This window comes from Girardinichthys multiradiatus, chromosome Y (genome assembly GCF_021462225.1).
Source record: "Girardinichthys multiradiatus isolate DD_20200921_A chromosome Y, DD_fGirMul_XY1, whole genome shotgun sequence".
In the NCBI taxonomy this organism is placed as follows: Eukaryota; Metazoa; Chordata; class Actinopteri; order Cyprinodontiformes; family Goodeidae; genus Girardinichthys; species Girardinichthys multiradiatus.
In genome coordinates, this window is record NC_061818.1 from 41,497,559 (window position 1) to 41,519,665 (window position 22,107).

General features: G+C 43.5%; 1 protein-coding gene across 1 annotated transcript; it reads right to left on the reverse strand.

The window, feature by feature from the left end:
- Positions 1–1,475: 1,475 nt before the first annotated feature.
- LOC124864497 (UNC93-like protein MFSD11) lies at positions 1,476–18,637 on the reverse strand. The gene is made up of 14 exons (XM_047359299.1): positions 18,207–18,637; positions 15,950–16,083; positions 15,806–15,861; positions 14,273–14,380; positions 14,112–14,191; positions 13,939–14,035; positions 12,299–12,357; positions 12,029–12,188; positions 10,802–10,845; positions 10,663–10,728; positions 9,370–9,495; positions 9,119–9,293; positions 5,592–5,727; positions 1,476–5,511 (listed from the first exon to the last, which is right to left on the reverse strand). Exons 2-14 carry the CDS (start codon positions 16,043–16,045, stop codon positions 5,350–5,352), a joined length of 1,365 nt encoding a protein of 454 aa, XP_047215255.1. The 5' UTR covers positions 16,046–16,083; positions 18,207–18,637; the 3' UTR covers positions 1,476–5,349.
- Between the last annotated feature and the right edge of the window lie 3,470 nt (positions 18,638–22,107).

The window sequence follows — 22,107 nt, forward strand, 5'->3', positions numbered from 1 at the left end:
GGCTTCAAGGAAAGATCATCTAAACACAGATCAAGGGGACCGTTTCCACCTTGTCTGACCTCATTAGATGCTCCTCTGCTTCACAATTTAACAATTACATTCTGATGATTTATCTCCATCAGTGCCTTAAATGTGTCTAAATATGAGATTCTGTTTATTGTATTTACCCACGCAATTTTATTTTAGAAAACCAACCGGAAGTGGCTTTACCAACTCAAGACCTTTGACCTTGCTTTACCAGCACATTCCCACGTTGAACAACTCACAGCATTAACTGTTGCTTAGCAACAAGCAGGAGCAAGGCGGCATTTTACGGTTGATATCAACAGTTATGTTGCGTAAAAGCTGTAGCAGTGAGCGGTGCAGCACAAATATGTAATTAGTGCAGCAAAGAGATGATTGGAAAAGGTCACAGAATCATACATCCAGAACACGGTGGCTTTAATTTCACCTCGAAAATTCAAAACTCCGAGTTTCTAGTCAGAAAAAGAAATCTGGATCGAGTCCTGAAGTTGAAAACCCACCTTGGAAAGTCATGAAAGCTTAGAAATAAACTTTTATCTGCACTTGTGATGAAATGTAACTCGTTAAGTTTGTCACAAACTGAAGCGTCCATCTTTCAGGGAACATTTAGTACTTGAATCAATTCAATTTTAATCAGTTCGAGAGAGAAATGGTTGCTCCTCTGGTGGCTGTGGAAATCCAACTGCTTTCCCAAACCAAAAACGCAGCCCAGTTAGGTCGGCGGTTCTGATTGTTCTGACTTTGGACGCACATTGAACGAACCACGAACAGCTTGCCTTGTGTGTGTAGACATTTAATGCGATTATTTACCGTTCTTAAATACTTGTTAGGAATAACCTTTATTAATATGACTCATAGCTGTTTTTCCCTTTTATACTATAGTGAAATAACATATAAGTTCTAATGTTTCCCTTTTGTTACAACAGGATAAGAAGCTCATAGACATACAGTACAAGGAGAAATGGCCCAAGGTTTGTCATAAATGACCTGAAGCTGGGGCACTGGGTTTGATGGTGAAGCAGCTGGAATAACTGGTTTGATTAGAAAGCTACAGCACAATTAGATTAAGTATGTACACCCGCTACAACACAACCTACCAGATAGACACCACAATGGTGACACATAGTCTACTGATAATCACTGAGGGAGGGAACATCCATTACATCGGAGAACCAGATATAAAACTATATGTGACCTTCTATCGAGGCTCTTCATCATCCTCTAACAGACAGGAGCCTCAGAGCTGATCTCTGTAATCATTCCTCTGCCTTAATTTAGATTAAAAAGAGCTAAAAGTTAGAAACTGATTGAGATTCGTTCCTTTAAGAGTCTTTAGATAGAAGTGGTGACTGTTTCCGGGGTCCAAGGACCGGAGGAGCTCCGAGGCGTCTCACCGCCAGCAGGGCTCGGTAGTTCGGACACATTTGTAAGCGAAATAATTGACAGAAGGCTGAAAGTACACACACCAAATTTATTTTAGGATTTAACAAAAATAAAAGTGTTGGTAAAACATTTAAATGATTGCACATAATGTCGGGGCAATAAGAATTACAATATGTAATTAAAGGACAAAAACAATGGCTTGAAAATCAGATCACATGTGGTCCAACTGGCATTATTATTTAATTAGAAGATGAAGAAGAGATTGATAAGCATTACTTTATGCTTGAAACTGAACCATAATATAAATAGGTTTTATATATCAATGTATTACAAGACAGTAATTATTTCACTTACAATCAATAACGTTTTCTGATTAGTTTGTCAAATTTGAAAAACATTGTTCTTATTATTTCTTCTTTAAATTTGATGCAGATACTATCTGAGAAAATGTCTGTATCATTGCTGAAATTGTTCACTACAGAAATGAATATAGTTTTGTCTCCCACACCCAGCTGTTATTTGAAACAACATTTTCTTAGACTGGTTTCCAGTTGACCAGCACCAACAAACCGTCTGTGATACAAGAACAAAAACTGACCCATTTCCAAAACGCAGTCAGAAAAAAGCAAATTAAAACCTTTTCTGTTCATTTCTTCCATATTTATTTTGGTTTCTGGTTTATTCAGATAAACACTCAATGTTCAAAATAAGGTTTTATTGGCATTAAAACAAGCATTCCAACATTCAAGTATAAACTCCCATCATTCATTTATTTCCTTTATTATCCTGGATTAAATCAGAGGAAAGCAACCCTGAGATCAGCTTGGAGCAGATGAAGCTCAGTGGAGCATTTAAACATCATGAAGGAGAAGAAAGCCCAACAAAGGTCCTGAGAAACCAACAAGATTAAATTATTTAACATAAACCAAGTCAATATTAATCTGTTGATCAGCTGAGTGACTTTATTAATAAAGTAACAGGTTTGATTTGTTTTCTGACTGGTACTCCATCTGGACCAAAGTGCCTCCAGCTGGGACTTGGATTCGGTGCCCAGCTTAGAACCAGTTGACCATTTTGATGAGGTGATGTACAAAGCTGAACCAGCTACTAACTGGACCCCAAATATTCCCACTGATCCAAACGGACTGGAAGCGATGGACCTTTCTGCAGTTAGTTCAACTTGGCTTGAGTTGTTCCAGGATGAAACTGTTGACATCAAGACGACAAGTGAACGTACCTGATTTGATCTGGATGTTTTCACAACCAGGTGGATCAACATCAACTTCCACTGGTTCTGGTACCATAAAACTAGTTCTATCTCATTCTGTGCTGGTCCAGAGGAATGAGCTAAAGGCGGGCTCAAAATCCAGAACATAAAACAACAAAACTGAGTTTCAACATTAAATAATTTTCATCAATTAATCTAATTTCCCTTTCAGATCAATTCAGCAGGACTGAACCAGACTGATCTAGACTAAACTGGACACACATGAACTGGACTTAACTGGACTAAACTGACCTGAATCCAGCTGAACTGGATCTGACTGAACTGGGCTAAACTGAACTGACCTGAACTAAAGGGCTTTGCCGACACTCTGCAATGTCTGAAACTGGGTTTAGAAATCAGAACGGTGGAAATGATGAAGCATTAACTGGAGGAGAAGATCAGAATCTGGTGTCTTCATGCAGCCTCTGGAGAACCGACCCGCTTCTTTGCTGCCCTTTCTTTTTTAGTCAAACCTGTCAACGCTCAGATCCAGGTTCAGCACAGAACCTTCTCTAAGACTAGAACCGCTTCCATGGAAAAACTCTCCTAATCCGTGTCCATTCTTAATCCCTACTGAGCTGCATTTACCTGCTGAGAAGATCACAGGAAGGAGGCAGCAGGAACCAAAGTTCTGGTCTGGTGGGGTCAGAGGTTAAACATCTGCAGCTACATATGAAATGTTCTCACTTTGATGGATAATCAGGGATTTCCAGTGGTTCCATCAGCAGATTTAAATGGGTGAAAATTAAAGATGAAGTTCATGATCCATCATCTGATGTCCCAATCAGATGGGTTTATTGTTCTGTCTCTTTTGGATCAGACTGGTTCTATTCACTAAACAAATGTTTCTTTGTTTACTTCGGACTCAACCAGCATCGCAGGATAATATTTGCCAGACTCAGAGCTCAGGAGACCTGTGGAGATTCACATGTTGGATCTGCTCAGGCTGAACAGAACCAATTTAGCAGGGTTATTTATGGAGCTGGAGTGTTTTAGAACGAGTTCTGTCTGCCGTTTCACTTTTAATCATTATTATGTTTAAATGGACCCGGTTCCGGTCATATAAAGAATTAGGGTTAGTATTTAATCCAATCACCTTCTGAATGTTGTTCCAGCAGAAATAAAACTGTTTGTTGTCTCTAATGTTCAGCAGATGGATCGTCTAACCGACCATCTCACTGTGTCTCTGTCCCCCTAATGTCTCCCCTGCTGGACAATCAGACACAAGAACCAGAGCCGGTCACAGGACTGTTAATGGAGCGCAGAGTCAGAATCAGGATCGACTAGGTCTAAAGCTGCTGCAGGAAGCAGCTGAAGCAGATTTATGGTCCCATAGAAATCTAACAGAAAATCCACCATGAGATGGGTTCTGCTGAAGGCTGCTGGGTTCCGAGAAGTTTGACTTTCTTCTAGATTTCACTTCCCAACAAACCAGAAAAGAAATGTTTGTAAAAACAAGCCAGACATGCACAGCTGGAGAGTATAAAATGTTCAGGCTTGGGTTCTGATGGGTTCTGTTTGTTTTGAATCATGGTTGGAATAACCTGATTTTGGGTCGTTAAAGACAAAACTTCCTGCCCAAAAGTTCTGATCCGGTCCCCTTTGCTCTTCAGTCAGACTTCCTGTGATATGGAGCCTTGCTAAAGTATTTACACCCCTGAACATTTTGTCCCGGTCCAAACACAGACTTCAGGGAAGGCAGAACAGCACGGGGTAGAGCAGAACCTCTGAGGAGGAAGGAAAAGGATTCAAGGCTGTTGACATAATGTAACATTTTTTACTAATAAAAATCTAAAAAGTGTGGCGTGTTTTTATATTCAGGATCTGAATAAAGTCCCGTTCAGCCTAACGATACCTAACCTAACCAGAGTCCAGTTGCCATTTCATCTGGGTCTAGCTGCAGCTGTTCTGTTTAGTTCTGGTTGCATTTAAAGCTGGGTCAGGTTCTACAACAACATCCCAGGCGTTGAACATCTCCCAGCGCTCTGTTCAAACCATCATCTGAACATGGAGACAGGATGGACCAACTGCAGACCTACCAGGACATGGAGGTCCACCTAGAGTGCAGGTGTCAAACTCCAGTCCTCGAGGGCCGGTGTTCTGCAACCTTTAGATGTTTCCATAGTCCAACACACCTGTATCACATCATTAGAAGCACTCAGTAGGAGCTGTGTGCATGAGAAGGTGATTCAGTCACTTGATCAGGCTTCGGACACACGTAAAGGTTGAAGGACACCGGCCCTCGACCTCTGACCTAGACTGACAAGCTGGGGAGGACTGCATTAATCAGAGGAGCATCCAGGAGGATCCTGGCCTTTTTCTCCAGAATGAAGCCAGAACATTCAGCCAGAGCAGCTGAACAAGAAGTAAGTCCAGTGGGTCACTGTGTCTGGAGCAGCTCCATTATCACATACCATCATCTTTTATTCTAGTGTCCCATATTTTTCCTCCACCAACAAGCAAAGTGTAATAAAGTCAGATTTAAAGAGTGAAACCAGGCAGTAAAGAATGGAGATGACAGTCTGTCCTTCTGATTGACTCCATATTTCAGATAAAGATGAGTTTCTACCTCCAGCAACAAACCGAGCCTCTCGGTGGAACCCAAACCTCAGCATCGATCACCTGGAGTTCTGGTCAGATGGTTCTCCAGCTGACGAAGCCAAACACGTCCTGCTTCAGATGCTGTCGTAGTCCGAGTCCCTCTTTTTGGACTCGGCGACCGTCTCGGCTGCGAAAAATGAGATGGATCCCAAAAAGCCAACGATGACGAGGATAAGCAGCTGCCAGTGGAGAAGCAGGTAGTTACTGTAGAAGAAGGCCACGGCGGCCATGATGGACTGCAGAGAAGAGTGACAGCAACATGTTAGTCAGAACTCAGCTTTTACCCAGAGTTTCGGACTTTCTCTGGACTCAGCACCTGGATGAACTTGAAGACGGCGAAGGCAGGGGCGCTGTTGTCGCGGAACATGAAGCCGACGATGCTCAGGAGCTGCGTGTTGAAGCAGCTGTCTCCCAGTCCGAGCAGGAAGCTGCAGAGCAACGCCACCCCGACACTGGGAACAGAAAGGAACGAGCTCATCATAACCGTCGAACATAAATTCACCAGAAAGATAAGATGAAGAAGCAGCAAAGAGCCTGATCATCATCATCATCATCATCCTAACGTTGTGGCGTCACACAGGGAGGGTTTCCTGACACACTGAGATCATCAGGCTTTCATTACAGATCCAGTCCACATGGAGCAGCATACTGCAGCTGTTTATCTCTTAACTGGTTCTGCATTCCAGCCCAATGTTAATCAAAGGATGGAGATAATGTCTCAGGAAAGCCACCACATCTTCTCCTCTTCATGCTTCTATGCAGGAAGCATGAAGAGCAGATAAGCCTCCTACAAACTGGACCCTTAACAGATTCACTACATTTTATTTTGGAATAAAAATCAATCAGCTTCAGTCAAACAAACCGACTCAGAGGAATTTATTATAAATAAGATTGAATCATGAAGTTAGAACTTCGTTCTAAGGTAGAAACATGGAGAACATTCAGATGATCTTCAGCTTATTAAAGATTTAACTTCTTTGCTTCTCTGAAAATTAAACCTTAAACATGTTTGGAAAAGAAATGAGCAAATGAGAGGAAGTCCTCCAGGTCCACAGTCTCCTCCTTCCCATGAATATGACGAACATCTTGGTTAATGAAACGTGTTGGTTCTGAGCGTCAGCTGGTCAGTCCATCATTGTCCTCTCCATTCTTCATCTCTTTGATGACTGACTGAGGTCAAAAGGAGAGGTTGGGACAAGTCCTACCAAGACTGGATCTTTCTAATTCTTTCAAAGCTTTTCTTGTTTCTATTTTCAGAAATGTCACCATCTGGAGCCAGAGTTCTCCTTCAAGGTCTTACATGTTCCTAGCAGGAGAAGAGGCAGGAACACGTCCAGATCACCCAGCTTTACCTTAGAAGATGATGCAGAGATGTATGCATCTCCATCTAAGCAGCAGGTTTGTAGTCGCCTCATGTGGATGATTTCAGAAGCCCAGTCTGGAGTAGAAGATCATTAGTTCAACCTACAGTCACGATGAAGGTCTTCTCACCACTTTTGCTTAGAGTGTGATGTATGGGTTTAGGTTCAGTTTTTGTGCGTTTCTTCACACAGCAGACCAATAAAAACTGTTTTAATACAGAGATTTTCTTTCATGGACACGTTATGGTCTTCAAAATCATGGAGAAGAATGCTGACTGAAGGTTGTCCAGGTGACAGTGACTGACACCTTCTAGGCAGCAGGATGAGCTGCAGTCTTGAGAGGATTGTGGATCAAGGTCCACTGAAGAGTTCTGGTGAGATTCACTGGGATAGGACATCAGCTGGGAGTCAGAACGTCAAGATCCTCCACACGCAGACGTATCCAGTACATGAACTGCAACTGTCTGACCCACTTCTGAACCAGAGATAATGTCAGAACCATCTAGCCTGGGCTGGGGAGAACCAGAACTGAACAGTTCCACAGGCATCTACCAGGACATTGTAGAGCACTTCATGCTTCCTTCTGCTGACAAGCCTTATGGAGATGCTAAATTCATTTTCTAGCATGGCTTGGTACCGGCCCACACTGCCAAAGGTACCAATACCTGCTCCCTCACCATGGTAACACCAGCAAACTGGGCTGACCAGAATCCCACAGAGAATCTATAGTTCAAGAGGAAGATGAGAGCCACCAGAACCAACAATCCAGATGACGTGAAGGCTGCTATCAAAGCAAGCTGGGTTTCCTGAACACCTCAGCAGAACCTCTGGCTGATGTCCTCCATGCCAGTAGATCATGAAGACGTAAGTAAAGTTACCCATTTGGAGCCTTTCACACACAGAACTTTCACTAAGCGCTGGACAGAAATCCACGAAAATAACGATTAAATGGTGATAAAATAAAAAACCTTCAGCAGAAAACCCGTTTAAACCAAACAGGGTTCAACTGCCTTTCAGAAGAGTCCACAGAGCTGATGTGGAACATCTAGAAAGTTCTGAGTCTCAGAACAAAGACAACAGCAGCAGTGGGAGCAGATTAGACTGACTGTTGGTGTGAGACATTTTAAAGATCTTCTGGTCTACTGGCCGCCGACATGAAGGGTAGAAAACGCCATCAAAAGACTGAATGACGGCAGCTAAAGGAAGCATGCAATAAGCAAATACTAATGGACCCACAACCGACCTCTGTAGAACCCCCAGGTTAGAGAGGCAATCTCAGAAGTGAACAGACAGAGAAAGTCCTTCCAAATGAATGAGAAGAAAACCAGTGCATCTAGTGCAGAACCAGCGCTATCAGCTCAAACCCTCCGCCTACTGAGGAAAATGTTTTGGTCCACGGTACCTAAGGCTCCACTCAGATCATGTAGAATTATTACGGATCAGAAGCCATTAGGGGAACATCATAGACCCTCAAAGAGCTGACTCAGAGCTGCCAGACTGCAAAGGGTCACAAATCAGTAGCTTACATAGCAGAGCTCTGAACCAACCTTCTACTGAACGTTTACCAAGAAAAGGCCGTTATGAAATCAGCCGATAATTACCAAGAAAGCTGCTGTCAAGATTAGGTTTCTCTAGTAATGGAGGTATCTCAGCGTGTTTTAGACAGGTTAGAGAGCTGTTGATGATCCACGACAACGAAGGACCAAAGCTGGTGAGACTCCCAGCTAAGATGGAGGAGCTAATGTGTCCAAGGAGCAAGATGTCGGTTTCAGTTTTCCAGTAAATGTGTCAAAAACATCAAGTGTGATTTTAAAAAAACAAGTAAATGACTCCTGGCTCTGAGGACCGTCAACATGAGGAGATGAACTCAGGGTTCACGACCTTATTCACAAAGTGATGAAGAAATGTGGTGCAGTCATCATCAGAAAGCAACACAGCATGATGAGGTGGAGTAGAAACAATACTGTTAAATAATACCCAGAGATTACTGAAATTATTCCTTAGAAACTTTTTAACCAACAAGACCAATAACCAGAGCCTGGCTGGACTGTCTGATAACTGGGATCGGGTTTAAGTGGACGGAACCGACCAAATCTGGGATTTATCTGTGATAAAGTGTGAATCAACGCTGTATAAATATACTAAACTGAAATGAATTATCTCCACATTGCTTATTGGTCTGAAGTCATTTATACATTTTCTAACAAGCTGAAATAAATGATTCGCTGATTCATTTAGATGTTTCTGTATCGGACTTCTGATTCTGCTGCAGAACAAGAAGTTTAGACATTTTTCTTTAACTTTTTATTAAAGTTGTAGTTGAAATTGTCTAAGAAATTACCTTGATGTCTTCAGAGAACAATCTTTATACACAAAGATGATTTAACAAGAGGTAAATGCAAGGAGCGACGCCTCTGTGTACCACAGAAATATAAAGTGTGAATAAGGCCCTGCAGAGAGCAGGTTCTGTGTGTTTTCATACCTGGGTGTGATGAAAGCCTTCAGATCTGTCCCGCCCTCTGGTGCCAGCGGAGCATCACTGGCAATGTTGAGGAAAATCAGGAAGAACGCAACAAAGTGAGTGATGAGTCCCAGCAGCACCACAGGGTTCCTCCCAAAACGGTTGTTTTTATTCAGCAGCCCAAAGACGCCCCCTCCTGGTGACAAATAACAAGAGCTGGATGAGCCAAACTGCCCCTCTGCAGAGCTTCAATGGGAGGACAGGCGGCTCACCTATGATCTCTCCGATGCCGATACAAATTCCAGAGATTCCGATCAAACTCTTTGCATCGGACCCAAAGCGTGTCATGGCTCCGATGCATGTCCCGTACACACCGCTGTAAAAGGTGAGCTCCAGACCTGCAGGAGAACACAGTTTGGTTTTCAGCGTTTCAAGCCCCTCAAGTGCTGCTGCAGCATCATCATCCTCGCAGATTGATCTGGTTCTCCAGAATCCCTTCAGATCCAAACATCCACCTGGTAGAACCAGGATTCCAGCAGCAGGACTCAGAGAGCTGATCTCCACCTCATCTGGACCTCATGAAGCTGAATGTAAGGAGTAACAACGAGTTTATTTGAAAGTGTGAAAGCAGGATCTGAGCCACTCCAGGACATGTCTGAAACCAGCATGAAACCAGATTCAAACCAGTATGAAATACATCTAAAGTCCTTCAATCAGTTTAAAACCAAACCTTCTGACAGTTTGAATTGAATAATTCAACTAAAACAGAATCATTTGGAATATTTTTAAAAAGGGTTGGTGGATAACATTTATCATACCAGCCTCCTCAGCAGGTCCAGGTTCAGACCTGGTTCAGTCGGACCAGGGCTGACTGAACTTGGTCCGACTGAACCATGCGATCCATCACATCAATTATGAAAGAAACGTCAGCACAAATATTTCCTGCGTCCAAGTTTCTTTTACAAACATGAACATAGCTGAGAAACAGCTGCCAATCTTCCCTGGACTGGAGGTCCCAGCAGATTCAGCCCAGCATCGGAGCGTGGTTGAAGGTTAAAGGTCATGACACTGAACCATTCTGGTTGTTTGGAAGAGTTGAAGGAGAAAAACAAAAAGGGTTGCAGGACATAGGTTAGCAAAGGTTCATCTGGATTAAGATCAATAGTTCTTGGACCATGTCCTCTGGACAGATCGGACCCAAGTAGAGATGTTTGACCACAATGGACAGAACCAAAACAGCACAACAAGAACAATGGACCCAAACACAGCAGCAGAACAAGAACAGCTAGAAAACTAAGGAAAAAAGGTACTGCGATGGTCCAGTCAACGTCTGGACCATAACCTGATGTTCCTGGAGTTTTGGGTCCTTCAGAGAGCTGAGCTGAAGCAACTTTGGAAAGAAGAAAGAGCCAAAGATGAGACTGATAAAAATAATATGAAATGAACCCAGATTTTCCCCTCAGTTTATTTCACTCTTTTTTTCCAAAGCACTGAAAGATCAGATCCATTAATCTGGTTCCAGTTTGTTAAAGTTAGATGATTGCTTGAAGATTTCAGAAACCCACCTGTGTATCCAATAGAGACGCTCAGCAGCAGCATTTCCTTGGTGACCGATATTTTACAGGCTTTAACTGCAAAACACAAACCAGAAGTTAACGACCTGCAGAGCAGCTGAGGAAGAGGAGGGTTTCTTAGAGATCTTACCAAAAGCATCCAGAGCCTGAGAGCAGAGGTCCGGTGGAGATGAGCTGCAGAGATAAACAACAAATTCACCTCAAAGGTTCGCCTCCATTCAGATTTGAGGTTTTCATCCCTAAAAAGGTTTTGGTTGCTGTGGCAGCCATATCACAGCGGTTTCAGAGACAAATGTGGAAAAGGCAACAAGGACAGTATTTCCGGTGAAAGGTCACCTGTCTGCTTGCGCCCTGTTGCCCAAAATGATGACTGTCCCTGTGTAGTACAGACAAGACTCCAATCTGTCTCCTGTGTCCAACAGATGGAGACGCTCCCTCTCAAACGCACACCCAACATTTAACAGGACTGAAGGAAATGGGTCAGGTTGGGTTCTTTAGAACTATGGCAGGTCAGAAAATGGTCTCTTCAGAAATCTAACAACATTGGTGTAAAATATTTCTGGTGCCACCATTTTAAAGAAAATAAAAGTTACTTGAGGACGTCAAATGTCAACCAAGCGGTTCTTTTATCTTTGTGCTGCTTCAGTTTTAAAGATATTAAAGGTTTACTTTTATTATTCATTCAGTTTATTAAAGTTTGTTTGGTGATGTAAAACATTTAAATGAGAAAACAGAAGAATGCGAAGATGTAAAGAGTTTTTAAATCCCTCCAACAGTTCAGGACTTTTAAAGGAACAGTAAGAATGAGCCACACAGAACCACTCCACTCCATCACTCACAGCATCTCACACAGATGTGAGCTTTGAGAAATGAAACCAGCTGTGTGGAACTCAGCGGGTCGATAGACAGCTCAACACATTATGTGTCTGGCAAATGGCTCAGACCTTCAGCCACAGCAGGTTGACTTCAACCCGACCTGCTACCTCAGTCTTTCAGATATCAGAGAAGATGACCAGAATGAGTCCAGGTCCCAGCTGGTGTTGTGGAGAGGGTCTCATGTATCATGAGCAGTGCAGTAGGTCACCTGGCTCTGAATCACTAGCAGCTTCCAAGCGGTGCTGGTCTCTGAGAACGAGGTCTGGCTGTAACTTACATGAACATGGGTCATTCTCCTTCTATGTTAGATGTACAACACTTCGTTTAAATCGAACTGGGAGATCAGTGTGAGAAGTGATTTGCAGATCAATTTGAGGATTAAATCTTTCTTTGCTCGGGCCTTGGCACTTAGGACAGTTCAGACTTGCTCCTGTTTTGTGTAGAAAACATCCACACGATCCGTAGTAAATCAGAATCTCACCTGTCTGTGGACCCGTCTATGGACTCTGTCTGCAGCAGAGACTCCGTCACCTCAGAACGAGAGGAAGAGTCTGGGTCAGGCTTCCGGATCAGGAAGAAGAGGAAGCAGCCGACTAAACTGATCACGGTGAGAGAGATGAACACCGTCCTGCGGTCGTGGTCTGAGACACAGCATGAATCAGATGGTTAAAACGAGCTGAAGAACTGAGTCAGTGCTGCATGAAACACCAACATGTGGCCAAAGAGTAGAGAACGGCCGCTGGGTTCATACCAGTGATGTGGACGTGTCCATGCCAGGCACAGTAAATGTAGAGATTCCCAAAGAACAAACTGCAGAGAGACAAGAGAAGCGCATGAAACAAACGGATGTTGGAGAAGAAAACAAAGCAGCAAATTACAGTCCTGTCTGGGTTTACTGGGAGGGATAATGAAGCCTCTGCAAGATGAGAAGATCTCACACATGAGAGGAACTAGAAGGCATGAGCTCCAGGTGGACTTTAGTCCAAAACCTTTATCTGCCTTGCTTTTCTTGGTGCTCATTTCCTTTCCTAACCTAACAAGATGTGTGGAGATGATCCATTTATTCCTAACAGATATCCAGACCATCTATCTCCAGCTCAGATCAACTCATGGTGCTTGTGGTGGACCTGCATCATCTCATGCCTCCCTAACAGTAGGCAAAAGACAGAGAAATACTAAAGCTTTGAGGGAATTTTAAGAGCTTTTTACTGACACCCATTCTGTGACTAACAAAAGTATTCACACCCCTACAGTGACAAGCTTGAATTTATTTTTTATTGTGAGTTTATGAAACAGAGCAACATACAGTAGATCAGAACTTTGAAGAGGAAGGGCAATGATCCATGGTTTACATCATTTATTACTAATAAAAGTGTGCATTAGTATTGAGCCCCTTGAGTCAGAACTCTGCGGCTGGACCTGCTAAAGGTTTGTCTCCACCAACTTTGAACATCTAAACGCTGAATTCTTCTTGGTAAAACATCTCAAGCTCATTCAGATTGGATAGAGAACATCTGAGAACATCTGTTTTCACAGGTTCTTGGTTGGATTAACCAGTGTTGGATTGGGTGTGTCCAACATGGCTTGTGGCAAATTGCAGACAGTACTTCTTCTGCTCTTCACCTCACTTCTCCATAAAAGGTCACATTTATTGAGACCATGACTAATAGTTGTCCAGTCAACAGATTCTCTGACCTGAGCTGTGGATCTCTGCAGCTCCCCCAGAGCTACCAATGACCCTCTTGGCTGTTTCTCTGATTAATGCTCTTCTTGCCCAGCCTGTCAGTTAAGGTGGACGTCCATGTCTTGGTAGGTCTGCAGTTGGTCCATCCTCTCGTGTTCAGAAGATGGATTGAACAGATGTCTGGGAAATGTTCAAAGCTTGGGACATTGTTTTAGAACCTAACCCTGCAGACCTTTCTCTCTGACCAGTGTGTTGTGTTCCTTGGTCTCTAATGTTCTCTAAGGAACCTCTGAGGCCAGAAACAGAACATCTGCAGCTACACTCAGTGACCAGAGTCCAGCTGTGTCATCTGACCAAGAGCCTCCTGCAGGGAATGGGATGGACTGGGCTTTATTTGGGGGTATCAGAGGAAAGGAAGCTGAATGCTGCACAGAAATCTTTTTGTTCCACCTCACACTTCTGCTCCACTTTGTGATGATCTGCCACATGAAGCCCAAATAAAACACAGAGACATTTGTTTGTTGGAACAAGACTGAATGTGAAAATGTTCAGGGGGTGTGAATACTTTACTTGAGGGTCCTGTAGTTTCTGGTAAGGAGACGACGGAGTTTTCTCCTGGATTTCTCAGTAATGTTAATGCTTGACTTGTTCAGTGTAATCATTTCCTTATGAAGGTATTTAGTGAGTTTCAGGCATTGCAGGTTTACCTGAACTGCAGCAGCGACCAGAATATGCCGCTGTTTCTGCCGATGGTGCCGTCGCTGGAGTTGATGGCCAACACGTTTCCCTGAGCAGTCCACAGAACTGGAGACCAGCAGTCAAAATATTAGCACCAGCAAGAACAAACAAGTAGAAATGATGTTCAATCGAGTCTCTGTACCTGCAGCGGCGATGCCGACCAACACAGACGCTGTGTAGAAGCTCCAGGTGAACGGGTGGATGAACATGGCGATGTAACCGCTAGGGAAAATTATGCAAAGACTCATCAGGCGTCTGGTTCTACGCGAGAACTTTCAGGTGAGTCACTAAGAGTAAACATACCTGTATAAAATACCACTGAGGAACATGGAGACCTGGGGTCCGATGACTGTCACCACAGAGGGGGACACCAGGTTGGATGCAGAGAAAACACCATAAATGATGGCCATGCTGTCAGAGTGATCAGATGTTCAGATGTCAGAATAAAGGCGTCTGGTTGTCCTTCACATGTTCAGCTAAAACTTGGCAACTAATGTGATTACAGCCATGGTTAAGTCACCCACATTAGTAGATGCAGATGCACTCACATCCACAGTGGAAAACCTACTAAAGACCTTCAATGTATTTCTCTTATGAATCTGGGTTTGCCCAACAATCAATCCTGTCCCATCATGCTCAGGGTGAAACTTCTGCTCCAGGTTAACATGGTGGTTTGCAGATATGCAGCAAAATAATTAACATAGTAAATGAAGTTCCCTGTTTATTTGGTTCATTTTAGATGTTTTACACGTTTCTCTGTCTGCTGAAGAACAAGAAAACATTGCATATGTTTCTAAAGCTTTAAACAGCAACGTTTCCAGGCATGTGACGTGAATATTTCCAGTGTTGATCCTTCGTATCGCCATCTTCTTAAGAAGTTGCTCCTGGAGAATGTTTTGAAGCCATTCTTCATCCATGGCAGAGTTGTTGCAGTAGAACTAGGAGGATGTTTCACCGTTGGTACCACATAGAGCTCATGGTAGCTCTCAACTTTTCTTCTCCAGATGGTCCAAACAATCAGGAGGATTCATCAGAGAAAAGAACTTTACTCCAGTCTTCTGCTCTCCATCCTGGTTCCTCCTGCAGACCTTCAGTCTGTCCTTCATGGTTTTCTTGAGGTTCCTTTGCTGCCCTTATTTTCCAAAGGTCTCCTCCTCACCAACACAGTTTCTCTACAGGAGGAGACACCCTTGAAGTTCTTGATGCTCCAGAAGTCTGTTCTTCAGCTGTAATGTTCTCAGCAGCAGTTTCCTGCTGAGGCTGTTTGGATGTAGTGATGATGCTGCAGCTTCTCTTTAGAGGGAACCTTTGCTAACAGAAGGAGACAAAGATCTCACAACATCTGATCTGATGGAGTGATTTCATCTGGACTCTCCCCAACTTCATCTGTTCTGATGAGACTGGGCCCATCTGAACCCAGAGGACCAGTCTGGACTGGAGTTAAACTGGGTTAGTGTTTAAAGCTAAAAAAGCTCGCAGTAATGAGCCGATATGTATCTGATCAATCTGCACAATAATCTGAAAACTGAAGCTGCAAATATGGCTTCGCTTTGGCATTGGAACATACACCACCTCACAAAAGTCAGTACATCACTCACATTTTCATTTCATTATTGGACGGATGGATGGATGCACGCTTTAGACATTGTAATGTGAAATGAAATCTGAAAATACTAAATTGTTTCCATACTTATCCAGGAAAGTAAATGCATGCGATTCTGCACATCGATCCATTTTTGTTACGTGTTTCCTACAGAGACTGGAAACCGTTAGCCATGACTGAACCCCCTTTCAGTCACCTGACCCTCCCTGACCCCTCCTATCCCAGCAGCTTACCTCGTGTAGCCGCTCCCATGAAACTCGGTGCTGTTGAAGCTCTTGATAACAGTTTGCTGCAGACACAAACACGGTGTAAAGACAAACACACTGACTTGGACAATCAGCTGCTAACCCAGGACAAGTACCAGGTAATCAACCCACCTCTATGTTTCCACATGTCTGAAAAGCAGTGAACATGAACATGAAGCCAAAGCCGAGGATGATGATGTTCAGCAGCTTCTTCCCATCTGGACCCATTTTCAAAGATCTCTTCAACGCCCAAATTAGGAAAGGTCCTTGTAGAAGACAGAAAGTTCAGAAAAGGTGGGTTTGTATGTGAGAAATGTTAATTATGGGACTCAAGCAAACATCTAAAATCTTCTCAGTGTCAAGTTTACTTTTACAGCAAATTAAAAAAGCCAAGACCAACTTTTGGCTTCCAACCCATTTTCTGTTTTTCTTTTTATGACGTGTTCTGTCCGGCAGAGTATCACTCTGTTGTCTGAGTGCCAAGAAGAAGCCAAGAAGCCCAACAGATTTACTTTCACAAGTGGAGCATTACGGCTAACGCTATTATGCTCCGTTTGATATTTATAAAAGAAACTTTATTAGAAACTGCTTTGGGATTATTTCAAATGCAATGAAGACAGAGACGGAAAAAGAAAAGATAGAATCAAGAAAGAGAGAAAGGTGGACAAAAAGGAAAAGCTGAGAGGAGAATAGAACAGAGGAGAGAAAGAAGGATGAAGAGAATACAAGACAAGAAGACTGCTTCTGCACCTGCAGAAACGTTCATATTACCAGCTTTTTTACCAAAAAGTGCACAATACTTATCAATACAAGATGTATTTAGTGGTAAATACGGCTCAATATAGAACATTTCTGTATCAGTTATCACCTGAATCTAAACACCTGTGGTTGTAAGTGTGAGCGCACTTGTGTATACAAGGCCCCCCCAGAGCACCGGAACACCAGAAGAACCATCGCGGGGACCGCCCCAGCGGAGCCACCCAGCAGCCACAGTGTTGAAGCCCCAGGGAGCTGCAGCAACAAGCCCACAGCAGATCCATCCATGGACCCAGAGACCCGAGACCCCGGGACACATCACTCCCCAAGCAGAGCCCTGAGAGAGCCAGGGGGCCCAGGCCCCAGCAAGCAGCCACCGGGAGTGTGCCGACACACTCCAAAGCACCCAGCCCCGGATACCGAGAACCACAAGTACACCAGTGGGCTGAGACACCAACCACCGGCAGGTAGTGTGGCGAGGAGGAAATAGGCCCCATATTTGATGGGGGGCCTAAACTGATCCAGGCGAGGGAACAGCCCAAGACCCAACCTGACACAAAAACGGGTACACACAGTCACAATCACACATTCCCACCCTCATGTGTACACATAAAACACTCACACCCACGCACCAAAGAGACAAACATCAATGGACATCGTACACTCACTCTCCCCATGCATACTCTATACTCCCAGGTCCCCGATACCCCAGAGGGGCAACCAGCCCCCAGACCCAGGAGGTGGACCCCTTCATTCCAAGTTGGAGAAAGGGAGACCGCCCCACTCCAAGCACCCCCGCCGCACCCCGCTTTACACCACACACCACGACGGCAAGGCAAGGGCCCCACACAACGCTGCATAAAAATCACTGCTGTGTTTGGTATGAAAAGTTTCAAATGCAGCTAATTGAGTGTAAAAAGGAATAGCTCCCTCTCTAATATCGCCGCCTGCTGGTTGCGGTAACATTAAAATGTGTGTGTGTGTGTGTGTGTGGTGGCTTACAGATGGGCAACATAACATCTTACAAAGAAATCGTCATGGCAAAGCACTGCCTAGAGGTCAATATTTACTGATTTATTGAATGAACAAAAGTATTTATGCACTTTTGTTGTTCCTCCTATTTTCCATGAGCCAATGATCTAAGACTTTTCTATGGACACATAGTGATAGTGAGCACCTCACATGATGGACTATCAAGATGCTGATTGGACATTTGGTGACACTCTGAAGGTAAACAGGTGGTGAGGTCAGCTTCAATGCTGAAACAGCAGATGCTGGTCTGAAGCCGAGACCACTCGTCTTCTGGGGTCTGTGTCAAGTCAAGAGGCAGAACAAATGAAATGCAGAAGACCCCAGGTTGGCCCCTGAAGAACCCCACAAGTGAGAAGAGCTGCAATTGAAAAACAGACCCGTCTCCAGAGGTCCAAAAGTACATCAGTCATCAGCCTAGAAGAAGCTTTGTAATAAAAACAGAAGCAGAACAATCACAGCTCTAATTTGTTGACTAATGAAACAGTTCAGATGATTTTATGATTATCTGGACTGGATGAAGATTTTAAACATGTTTAATGCTGATGTGGCATTTAGTCAGATGATCTAAAGGAACAATGATAACCAGCAGTAAATGACTCACCACCAGCAGAAACCAGATTTAGCTCGCTTGTTTACCCCGGCTGCTGCTCCTCCTCACTGGGTATTCAGCCTCATTCTTCCCTCATGATGGAGAATCTTCACTTTTTCTCCATTTATCTTCCTGCAGCAGCTTGGTATGGATGTCTGCGGAGAAATGAAGAGATTCTCTGGTGCAACCCGGACAGACTAGAAGTCATGTGATGAGTCAGCTGACAAACCAACAGCTAGCTAGCTAGCTAGCTAGCGCAGCTAAACACTTCCTGGTTTTAGTTTAAATACGCAAATTCACCCCAACATGGCGGCTAGGTGAAAACCTTCTCACTGCAGCTGCTAACAACTTAGACTAGCTAAATCAGCTTCCGGTTCTAAAACAAACACCCATAGCTAACAGGCTAACTAGCGCTCAGAAACTACACAACTTCCGGGCCGGACTACGTCACAGAAAATAACGTATGTTCCAAGAAAATAACTCAAAGTTTATAAAAGTTGTAATTTCTAATTAATGTATTATTACAATATTAGTTAATATTTAAACAATAAACGACAAGCATTAAATACAGTAACAGTTCTTGCAAATTACACAACGTTTTAAGAAATTATTGATAAATAATAACAATAAAACTACAAATCTTGTTGCACGGTGCCGCAGTTGGTAGCACTGTTGCCTTGCAGTAAGAAGGTCCTGGGTTTGATTCCCGGCCGGGTCTTTCTGCATGGAGTTTGCATGTTCTCCCGTGCATGCGTGGGTTCTCACCGGGTACTCCAGCTTCCTCCCACAGTCCAAAGACATGCCTGTTAGGTTAATTGGTCTCTCTATATTGTCCTTAGGTGTATGAATGAGTGTGTGCGTGGTTGTATGTCTGTTGCCCTGCGATGGACTGGCGACCTGTGGAGGGTGTACCCCACCTTTCGCCCATAGACTGCTGGAGATTGGCACCAGGTCCCCTGTGTCCCACTATAGAATAAACGGTAGAAAATGACTGACTGACAGTTTTAAATAGTTTTTTTTAGCAGCAAGACTGGAAACAGCGCTGGTTCCCGCCCTTTTTGATGTTGCAGTTACGGTGCAGAGGTGCAAGTCGATGACGTAACCTCTACTGTCCCAATTCTCCAATTTTGCAGCTTGTAACCTGCGCACTTCAACCCCTACATGCAGTTGTACAAAGTAAACACTTCATATAGGGGCGTAGGGTGTAGTGTGGGTATTGGGACAGGGCCTATATATGTCTTAATGTCATTAATATATGCTGTTGGTCCGTCATCTTGGCGCTAGTGCTGCTGCTTCTTCTTCTTCTTCTCTTCTTCTTCTGCTGGCGGTTCGCAACAAATTCAGAGGTGCATAGCGCCACCTACTGTACATCATTGTATAACTCCACCCACTATATTCTGAGCCTGAGATCACATGATGCCAAGTCGCTGATGTAAATTCGTATTCTCATAGAAAATAAATCGTATTCACAAACTGTTATAGCATATTGTATTCATAAAGAATAAATCACAACTGTAAACTTGAACTTTGTGTTTGTAATTTCTTGAAGCTGTAACATTTTATTTTGTATTCTTACAGAGAAAATATACAATACCTCTTTTGGATTTTACACAACTATTGACTAATATGCACACATTTCCGTCTTTACATACACATTGTTTTTGACAGCGTTCTTACCCCATATACTCCAGATATTTTGGAGCAGTTAGCTCTTTAAATGCAAAAGTTACAGGGGGATATGAAAAATATCAGGCTTTCCCAGGGTTTGTACCCTCATCCAAATAATGGATGAACAGTATCCCACATTCTTGACTTTAGGATCATAAACCGTTCTTATTATGACTAACTACTCCTGAAATTTTGGAGCTGTTGTTTCTTTATGCAATAAAGTTACAGGGGATACAAAAAATATCAGGCTGACCCTGCCAGGATTTGTACACCCATCCAAATAATGGAGAAACGGTATCCCACGGGTATATGTATATTTCGGTGTCCACTGAGGGACGCTGCGTGCCTTTCTTTGCATATTGATAAACAGGGGCATTCTAAAAGATTTGAAGAGTAGGGCATCACTTGCATTGGTAAATGGAATGGCATAAAGAAAATATTGGTAGACGACTTACTGCCCTGTTATTTTCATACAGATGTAAGGAAACAGTACTGTTCAAAAAATAAAACTAGAAAACAGTAACAACAGAAAACCATGGCCTCGGACTTGGAGGAGCTGATCTTCATCCCAGCCGCTTCACACTCGGCTGCAAACCGCCCCAGCGCATGCTGTAAGTCTTGCCTAGAGGGGGCCAGCAGGACCACGTCATCTGCAAAAATAAGAGACGAAATCCACTGGTCCCCAAACCAAACCCCCTCTGGCCCTTGGCTGCATCTAGAAATCCTGTCCATAAAAGTTATGAACAGGACCGGTGACAAAGGGCAGCCCTGCCGGAGTCCAACATGCACCGGGAACAGGTCCGACTTAGTGCCGGCAATGCGAACCAAACTCCTGCTCCTCTTGTACAAAGACCGGATGGCCCCTAATAAAGGGCCCCTGATTCCATACTCCTGGAGCACCCCCCACAGGGCATCACGAGGGACACAGTTGAATGCCTTCTCCAGGTCCACAAAACACATGTGAACCGGTTGGGCAAACTCCCATGAACCCTCGAGCACCCTGTAGAGGGTATAGAGCTGGTCCAGTGTTCCACGGCCGGGACGAAAACCACACTGCTCCTCCTGAAGCCGAGGTTAGACTATCGGCCGGACTCTCCTCTCCAATACCCTGGTGTAGGCCTTACCAGGGAGGCTGAGGAGTGTGATCCCCCTGTGTTGGAACACACCCTCCGGTCCCCCTTCTTATGAAGGGGGACCACCACCCCAGTCTGCCAGTCCAGGTCGCCAGTCCATCGCAGGGCAACACACAAACAACCATGCACACACTCATTCATACACCTAAGGGCAATTTAGAGTGACCAATTAATGCCTAGCAGGCATGTCTTTGGACTGTGGGAGGAAGCCAGAGTACCCGGTTGAGAACCCACGCATGCACGGGGAGAACATGCAAACTCCATGCAGAAAGACCCCCGGCCGGAAATCGAACCCAGGACCTTCTTACTGCAAGGCAACAGTGCTACCAACTGCGGCACCGTGCAGCCCAGACACAACTGTGTCAATGAATATAAAAGAAATATCCTTTATTGTCCCTCTGTGGAAAATCCATGATGTTACAACAGTGTAGATTCTCAGTCATCAAGGACATCACTAAGTGCTTAAGTAGAAGCCAACAGGACTGCCTTTGATTCTTGAAGACTCTGCCTCTGTTATCCAAAAGGCTTGTTCTATACTGAACTGACCCATTTTCAGTTGTTAACTCAAAACACCCTTTTGATGATGGGGTTAAATTCTTCAGGAAAATAAAAAACTCCAGTTGTCTTCTACTTAAACATTTAGTATATAATGGCTATAATTATATTGCTATATTAAAATGAGGAGACACCACAGGTAGACATAAACGTTCTGAAACATAAAACTGACATCTCACATGCAAAATAGAAAGATTAATAACATATTAAAAAACAAATATGCAGCTACATTACAAAAATAACAAACGACAACTAAATGAATAACCACATCAATAAATAGAGTCCTTATCTAACTGTTATTGTAGCAGTGCTAATGATACACAGAAATAGGAAAATATAAAAAACTGGTCAAAATCTGCATATAATTTCTACACATGGTATAACAATCCCTTAACAGCAAAGAATAATAACTAAATATAATAAATGCCATAATTTAAAAATACAACAAACAGAGATTAAAGCTCCATGTTTAACTGAATTTTTTTTACTCAGTAATCATAACAACAAGAAAACTAAAAGTTAAACAAAAAAGAACTCTTTAAGGTTTGCTTTTATTA